Raw genomic sequence first — 9,188 nt, 5'->3', positions numbered from 1 at the left:
CGGTTTAGTACCAGATGGCTGTTCTGCATCTGCAAGAGAAAGTAGACATTCAGTAATTTAACTTAAATGCTACTATTAGTATTGCTAATAACAGTGCTTCTGTTCCTGCAGTACCTTTCATCACAGAATATGAAGGTATTTTACTTATTTTAATTCATTACCTATCACAATCTCTTAAGAGATGCAAAGGAGTATACTGTCCAAAGACAGTGGTAATTGTTTTTACATGACACAAATAGGAAAATGACCATGTTAACAAAATCCCAACTAAATAGAATATTGAGCTGCCTAAATGACGGACCTACTACACGTAGATTTTCTAATTGTTTTTTAAGAAGTCTCCATTCCCAGCATTCATTCTAAGCTTGTCCTGAAGAGATCACTAACAAGATAATCCCTAGGTCTTCCCGAGTTCAACATTACTTCATCCTTTGGACACAAAACACGTGAGTTCTATGCTATCTGGGATTTTTTTTGTTTGTAAGTTTTTTTTTTTAATATTTAGTAGGATCAAATTAAATTATCGAAACGGAACTGTAAACTTGGAACAGGGTATCCTAATGCTTGCTCGGAAAGGGATTTCTACCTGTCCTCTTTGCATAGATCCAAATAAAGATACTGCTCTTATGTTCATTCTGCAGATTAGAATGTTTTATCACTGAAATGTAGAAATACCTGATGTATTTTATTTTCAAAAGAAGTACCTGAAGGTTTTACTGCTATCCCATCCTTTGTTCCAGGTGTCGTCTCTTCAGAGTTTTTCTGATTCAGCTCATTCTGGCTTGATTTATGAACAGGAATGTGATATTTGTAGATGTCCATGGTCAGGAACTCATTGAACTGTACATGTTCGTCACGTTTCAGAGGAGTGCCTTGGTTTGACCAGCTCAGTCTTTGCAGATGGATACACAAACACTGAGGGAGCTTCAGCAATATTCCATAGAAAAGGACAGTCAAAACACATTTTAAGTGAAAAGAAACAGCTGTTCAAGTTAAAAGCATACTAACAGAACTGGTAAGTCTAGTGGATAAGGAAATGCATCACCAAACGGTTCCCTTATGTGCTACTATATCTGCATGTAAGCTTATTGGCAATAGCATCCCTGAGACATGACACTAACAACTCTTGAAATTTCTGGTAACGCCACTACTGCTCACTCACTAGGCAGCAGGATAGATAGCTAATGTTAATTGTTTTCTCCAAATGGAAGAAAAAAAAAATCAATAAAAATACGTGTGCGTTCCTAAAAAGCTCACCTGTCAATCTCATCAAGCTTCAGTCTGCGAGACTGCAATTTGTTGGAGTGAGTTGTTGTAAGACATTTGCTAATACTCGGTAAGTAATGGCTTTGCACAGTGAGAGTACCGGGGCGGGGGGGAAAGGTCAAGCAGTTATAAATATCTGACATTCAAAGTCATGCCAGGGTTAACCTCTTATCAATAAGTACATATTATTATTAATGACACCTGAGGCTCTTAATTACAGAGCAGTGCCCTGTTGTCCTCTGCATTATATAATGGCAGAGCAAAAAATGATAAGAGCTTCTCATATAAATTACACTTGATGTTTAGCACCATATTCACTTCTTTAAACCAGCTGTCTTTAGAATATTTTAATTTCTGTGAAATGGGCAATTGCTAAAGATGCTACAAACATTGTATGTATGAATCACTTCACTTACCAAGGAAATCAAGAATTAATGCAAGACCTATGAACTGCCACTGAGCCAAACTCACGTTTAAGTGTTTTGCTGAATAACAGTAGAATACTCACATTCTTTAAGCTATGAAGTTCAATGTTTTGCTGAACTGAGGCCTCAATGCCTACAAATATTTTACAAATGAGCTTACTTTTTTAAGTAAAACATTAGTCTAATACCAAGAAGTGGACATCAAGCAAAGAGATCAAAGAAAGAAATTACTGTACAATAGGATTTCAAAATAGATTTAGCTTGCCTCACCTTTCCTAACTTTAGTTGCTTAACAAATGTTGTTCTCTGGTTTTCTATGCTCTGTCCATTCAGAGTTCCTTCTGCCTGAATCTGAAATCAAAGGGAAAAAAATAAAGCCGTTCGATTACCTGCTGTATCAGATTACACACAATAGTGCAGGTCTGCACACTGCAGACAAAAGCAATTGTCTATCTAGACCTAAGCTCAGTACATTAATTACACCCACAGTTTTCTAGGAACTTTCGTAAGAATGGTTGGCCTATCCTAATGGATGAGAATTCTAAAACAAAACCAAGGAGAAAGGAGCATTTACAGAACAAGCCTAGTCTCCAGGTTTATGTGTAGTCATATGCCATTTCCGTTGGTTTTCAAACAAGCCATTTGGGCTCTGTGCTATCATCAAATTACAGGCAACTGTAAAATAGTTTAAAATACTTGAACAAAAAAATTATCCCAAATGTTATCTAAATAATACCTGGTAATTACAGAATAAAATATCTGTACATTTTGTAATATTAGAAATAAATAAAGCTTCAAAATATTCTGTGAGCTAAGAGCTCCATTTTAAATATACGAAATCCCAGGCTGGCTAGAGGCTTTCCTGAAGTCACGAAGAAAGGAGTGGAAAACTGAAGCCATAACTCTGTCAGCAGGCTTAAAACTGAGCTAGAAGGTTATATGAATTAAAATGACATACTTTAGTGCAGTTGTCACACACAACATCCTTTACAGATTCCGAGGAGATGAAATGATGGAGGCACTGATCCAGCGTCATAGGACGACCCTTAGTACAAAAAAAACCCAAAATTATTTGCCGTAATTTTTGGGGTGCACACCACTTAATTTGGTGAAAGGATTTTTTGTAATTTCTTCCATAGAAACTACAGAATTGCAGACTTATTTCTTGAGAAAACTGACTAAATGGTTTTGAGTACAGAACACTGATAATGCAACTAACTACGGGGATTCTTCCTTAGCCTGGATTAAAGATGGAAAACACTGCAGCCTGTAGGTAAGAGCAACAGCTAAGACTCCCTGTGTGACTCCTTTGGTGGGGTTTTAAACTACAGATCCCTGTCCCTGTTACTATTTTTCTCTAAAGTTCCAGCACTTCGTGGGTCACTTTATGCACTCTGACACTCTACATAGGAGAAACATAGCATTTAATTGAATTTAGGCACTCCTTCCTATGCCTCCTTGTAGACTGTACTACATAATGCCAAGTATGAAGGGCATAATCTTCAATGATGGTATAAAATAAAACACAAATAGCAGAAGATGTGTCCAAATCCCAATCCTAGCTGTCCCGGAGTGTATTCTGTAGGTACAAGTCAGAGGTTCCAAATAGTTGCGACTACTTCCAGACTGCAAGTAGTTGCGACTTGTCTGGAAAGACAAATCACTAGCAGACATTAAGTAACAAACCATTGTAGTTCAAAAACATCCTGCACATTTTACCCCCAAAATCTACAGTGTTTTGTCATTCAAAGTTTTTCAGAGAGCCAAAAAGAAACAGAAACAATTTCCAGTTGAAATCACTTGATCCAAAAGCCTGTATTGGGTAACCTGTGTACTATCACCACAGAGACAGAGCATCTGACCTTCCAAGACTGCCAGAAACAGCCCTCGGGATATGATCTGGTCTGTTCAAATTACACAGAAAGGACCAAATACTCCACCAGGAGAAACAAAACTCTCTTGGTGTCAACAAAGTCATGCTTGTTGCACTAACTGGTAATTTGCAACAACACATTAGTGATAAGGTACTGGATTAGCACAACAGGATCATTTATAAAAAGGCAAGAAAATAAACTGTAGCTACTCATTTACACTTAGGCTGTAGCATCTTAAGAAGGCCCTAGTGAAGATAAAGCTATGACGACAAGGCAATAGGCAGACTGGCTGGATCATGCGTCTGTGAGAGATACATACCCACACAGCTGCTGGAATACTCAGGGAGAGACTGTCAAAGGTATCGTACCTCACAGGACTCTGCAAGAAAATATTTCACATATCCAATGAGCGAAAATTTATGACAGTCCAAAAAAAACCCCAACCAACCTCACACAAGATGAACATATGCCCTCCACTGTCCACAACTACCTGGTGGGATAGGGTCAAAACCACCTGCTTTCCCAAGCACAGTGCTCGAGCACACCAGGTACACAAGATGCTACTTCACCTCTTTCTGCTGAAGCTGCCCCTGCTCACTTAAATTTGTCTGCGAGGTTTTAAAAAGTAAAAGTACTAAACATATTCTTACAGTTTGATCTACAAATGAGATTTACTTTCTGTATTTTTTCTTTATCCAGGTTATTTTCATCTCCTTACTCTGGATAACTGGACTGCAGCTTAATTTGGCTTTGCATATGCAATCTCAATACCACGTGCGGAATGAATAGCTCGTCCTACAACGCTATCCATGTGAGTGGATCTTCAGTATATGATAGCTGTGATACTGAATTCTAAATATAGTAAGACAGCTATTATTCTGTATGAGAAGATAGCTATTATCCCCACAACGTGGATCACGCTTAGTTGTCTTCATGTATACATACTACGAGACACATTCTTATACCTGGTGTTCACAGTGTTTGCAAACCATGTTGCTGGTCAGCCTTCCGTGAAAAGGATGCTGCGATTTCCAGTGATTTGACATAGGGGGAAGAGGCCCTGAAACACAAAGTTGAAATTGTCCTTTTATTTTCAATACATCTGCGTTCATCACTACAATTCCACATTTTTGGACCACGGTAACAAAAGTAACTGCTCTAAAACATGTTCTGTCCCACTGACAAATAATTACTTTTTTTTTTTTTTTTAACAGCTGAAGAGATATATTTCAGTCCAATACAGACAAAGATCAATTAATACTATCCCCTTAATAAACAAAGTGACTACACTATGAATATTCATATTGCAGAATGGAAAAAAAACATACCTCTTGTCCTGCAGGTTATTTGCTTTTGGGTTATTTCTGGCTGCTACAGAGGAAGATAAAAGATTTCATTAACCCTACCTTAGAAACCATTAAGTATTAAATATGTTCTTATTTCATCCCTAATATGCTTTTCTGACATTAGAACAATTGTGAGAGTTTTAGCGTCTCTTTATATTTGAGGAAGGCCAAAAAACCTGGTACGCAACAAATTTATAATTGACAAAAAGAACACTTCTAATAAAATGAGTAATTAATCTGCAGAATTCTCTGCCTCAGAGTACCAGAATAAAAGCATAACAGATTTTCTAAACCTTTTGTATATATTTTAGACAAAAAGAGAGAGAAACTTTCCGTCTGCATGAAGTTTACCACCGAACTGGAGGATAAGATAAATTTCACCTCCAAATGGACTGTTCCATAAATGTCCATTTTGCAGTTTTCAAACCTCTTTCATGTGTCAGCTCTTACAGAGAAGAGTAACTGCTTAGATGGATCACTGTTCTGAGCTAGTATTTCAATCCCTGTATTCCACGGATTTAGGAATGCAAAAGCCCTCATGAAAGTGGGATCACTATAAATTCAAATACCTTTGCTTATGAAAAACATTTTTTATTCTTTAGATTGCCTGGCCTATTGACTAATTTCTATCAGAGTACTAAAGAACAGTTTTGTGAACATATCTTCAGTTTCTAAACAGGCCCTTTATACTTGGCACACTTAGGAATCCAGGCAGACTACGGAAACTTCTCCTGATAATGAAATAACATGGGTAAAGAAGTCACCTCCAGCGAATGCACATCGAACAAATGCGTCACACGTGGCTGACGATCCCGTTCATCTTCTAATGAAGAGGTAAGGACATGAAATAGTTCATGAGCGTCCTATTAAATAGAGGCATAAGATTCAGAGGAACTGAAAACAAGACATCAAAACATACGCCAGGAGTACTAATACACATACAACTACATCATTGTAGTAGGAAATTAAAGAAAAAATTACTGCTTAGAGCCCCCCTTATGTATTAATAGTAATCATTTGTGCATCTGCTGCAGTTTTGCCAAAAAGCTTTTTCTATAAAGCTGAACTTCGTAACAGCTCACATTATTAAAAATATTCTTGGCCATACAAACTCAAAAGATACTGAAATATTTGGAGGAAAAAAGAAGAATGAATGCACAAATGCCTGCTTTCCTTGATTTCAATAAAAGCATAATTGAAATCTCTGCTGTTTGCTTTGGCTCTGAAATATGAAAGATAGAACCATATTTTATGGGTGCGATAATTGATCAAGTTCATTGGCCAGCTGCACTTAGGGGCTGAAAATACTGAAAACAAGAATTAGAAACCTTGCATGTTACATGTAACTAAATTTGGAAATATTAGTGGAGTCCATCCCTCGAAGCGGAGTGGCACGTTAGCATAGACCCATTATCTATAATGAAGTAAGGGCTGGATCCGTTCTTGTTTAATACTACTGGCTCCGTTGTACCAAATCGGAAGGTAAATAAGTATGAGGTTTTGAAGCAGCCAGGGTGTCCCTGACGAATATCTAGGCAAACTGAAAACCCCATTCATCAATCACATGGTTCTTTTCCTTCACTTTTCAAAGCAAACTTTTCACTACAGTAAAGATTCAGATTTGACACTCAGGGCTATTATTACCATAGCTTCAATTTTCTGTTATTTCATATCTAAGCACTGAGGTGTATACCAGGCAATCTAACTTGAGTTCTGTAATCACCTGCTCTTCAAATGAGGAGATCTGCCACCTGTACATTCTTAAAACTTCTAACAGGCCGCTTGCATCCAGGACATCATCTTCTGTTACCTCTTGACAGGATAAAGCTAGAGACGTTGCATTTAAAAATGTTAGAAGGCGCCACAAAGAACAGTTAGAACACAAATCTGTTTATTTTAGGCTGTATGTTACTTAAGTATCACGTAATTGATTACAACAGAGTCTTGATTAAGACAGGTAGACAATGACAATCAAACTAGTATGTATTAATTACCATTCTCATCTGACTCGGGCTAACTGACTGCATACATTCTCCTCATCTAATCCATATGCAAAGTGAAAGGTTTCTCAACTGATACAGAGAGAATAAATAATATAAACACTGTCTGGAAAGACAATTTTTACTGGTGGATTGGGTAAAAAATTGGTACTTTACGTGTCACAGAAACCCCAGTATTAATGCCTCATCATCCTTACATCAGTAAAATGTGCATGCTTAACTGGCACAATTTTAGTATGAACAACATCCTGAGATAGGAAAACTTCCAACGGATTTCCCTTAAAACAAGGCTCCATGAGGAAAGCCAGGAACGGCCAACAGATTGCTTAGACATTTTGAGTGTTTAAATAGGATGTAACTACTGATACATGAATTTAGCATAGGGGCAAGTCTGAAATGGGTTACCAAATTGGGCTGACGCTTCAACATTTTTATCCAAGATCATTTCAAGTATCTCATTTAAGAATCCATATTTTTGGTAAAATAGTAAGCTTGGAAAAAAATGCTTAAATTATTTTATAATGCGTTCTTTTTCTTTTATACAGAATTCTGAGTGCCCATCTAATCGTGATAATATTTTCCTATTTCTTCAAAATAGCTGAGTCTATATTCATACTGTTTTAAATACTCTGTGAAGAGCAAATACATTCAAGCTGGTGGCAATGGGTTCCATAACCACATTTTCAGCAGCCCTGTTGCTCTCTACCTCGATTTGTTCAACCTGCCAGCAAACGGCTTCTTCAGAGTGATGTGCGCGATGCCGGGTTGGCTACTTCTTGATTGCCAAGCGAAATCAAACAAAACCTGAAACCTTTCAGCTGTTGGCCAAGAAACAAACAGCTTTGGGGACACATGTAGCTGGGCCTTGCATGGTTCAGGCTCGGTATGGTAACGTAATACCTTTTGGATCTCTAACCCTCTGTGAAAGTTGTTTGAACTTGGCCAATAAGTTCAAAGTTAGTAGAGGGAAATTAAAAAGAGAAGAATACAAGACCACATGAGCTTCCTTTCTTTAGGAAAGGAGGCTAGAAATCATAACATTTACGCTAAATATTATCTTCTTAGTTTAGCGCAACATGAAAATGTTAAAGTACCTCTTAGAAGGTGCAGCAAAGTGACTGACAAGTATTGATTCTCAGTGGACTGGTTCTGGTTTGTCTTGTATTGTGCTGTAAATTCCTCCAGCCACTTGATGAAAGACCGACAGGAAGATAAGCCTTGCAGCAAAGAGTTCATGAAACAGGTGTTTCCTAAGTTAAGAAGGCCAGGTACAAGCCCTGCAAATAGAAGTGTAAGAGTTTACACCATAAAGTCTAGGAAAACCTTACTGGTTTTCAGTAGCAAGTGTCCAACGAGGTCTTAAAATTACACTAAAATTAAATTATTTCAGTTTATTTGGTACTTGCACCCAATGAAAACTAGAAGACCCTGATATATACAACAGCATTTATATACGTGGTGGTCTCTGAGACTTACACCACTGTAAAATCTTTTTTAATTTTCCTTGAAAATTACTCTTTTTTCCTGACAGGAATAGATTTCTGTCACAACACTAAGGTTCAGGATTATCTGCAAGTTACCGTACAAACTGTAAAATTCTCGGTTACAATATATATGTAGGAGCCCCTTATTGTGCAAGTTTACAGGAGCCCATGAGGTCGCTGCTGCATCGCTGCACGCTTCAGCTTGGTTTGGTGAAGCTTTCTCTTTTGCTCAGATTCGGACATCCTTATGAAAACTCCCGGGTTGCCAAGGATTAATACGGAGTATTTCTGTACAACTCTGCTTAGCAAGAGACTTTCACTTCTTTTGTACTCATGATCAATAAGAACACATTTATTTTGCATTCCAAAATGCAAAATAAAATAAAGTGCATTTTCTACAGCAGTTCAGTAATGAAGTTATCACAACACAGAAGTATGTCTAATGAGTCACAATTTTAGAAAAACATCCATCGATACAATTAATACATTACGTAAGGCACAAAAGTCCTTTGTTCAATACTTTTTTTTTTTAATGTTACATTCCTAAACAGGACAGTGACCAAAATTTTATCTTTAGCAAGAGAAAATAACTTCCAGAAGCTAATAATAAAAAGTAGAAATAGGTGCATTTCTAACCCCTAGGAGAGCGCTCGGATGACACCGAAACGCTCACAAGAGTTCACTCCTGGGGTTATTTTCCCGTGATTTCGGTGCCCGCGGCAGGCGCTCAGCTTCGCGGCCTTCCCTACCTTTCCTGCGCTTCTTCCTCTCGGTGATGGGACCCCACAGCACG

The 9,188-nt window shown here is 37.7% G+C and overlaps 1 protein-coding gene across 1 annotated transcript in view; it reads right to left on the bottom strand.

The window, feature by feature from the left end:
• USP30 (ubiquitin specific peptidase 30) overlaps positions 1 to 9,181 on the bottom strand; it is a gene marked incomplete at its 5' end in the record, with an annotated part of 10,957 nt that extends 1,776 nt beyond the window's left edge. Inside the window, 11 exon segments of the mRNA XM_009703667.1 lie at positions 1 to 29; positions 705 to 924; positions 1,962 to 2,042; positions 2,650 to 2,736; positions 3,885 to 3,944; positions 4,531 to 4,625; positions 4,894 to 4,936; positions 5,676 to 5,774; positions 6,635 to 6,738; positions 8,006 to 8,188; positions 9,145 to 9,181. Coding sequence (XP_009701969.1) covers positions 1 to 29; positions 705 to 924; positions 1,962 to 2,042; positions 2,650 to 2,736; positions 3,885 to 3,944; positions 4,531 to 4,625; positions 4,894 to 4,936; positions 5,676 to 5,774; positions 6,635 to 6,738; positions 8,006 to 8,188; positions 9,145 to 9,181 — 1,038 coding nt within the window.
• Positions 9,182 to 9,188: the final 7 nt, after the last annotated feature.

This window comes from Cariama cristata, unplaced genomic scaffold (genome assembly GCF_000690535.1).
Source record: "Cariama cristata isolate BGI_N322 unplaced genomic scaffold, ASM69053v1 scaffold37027, whole genome shotgun sequence".
Taxonomy (NCBI): Eukaryota; Metazoa; Chordata; class Aves; order Cariamiformes; family Cariamidae; genus Cariama; species Cariama cristata.
Note: the sequence above shows the minus strand (reverse complement) of the source record. Positions and strands in the feature narration are given on the sequence as shown.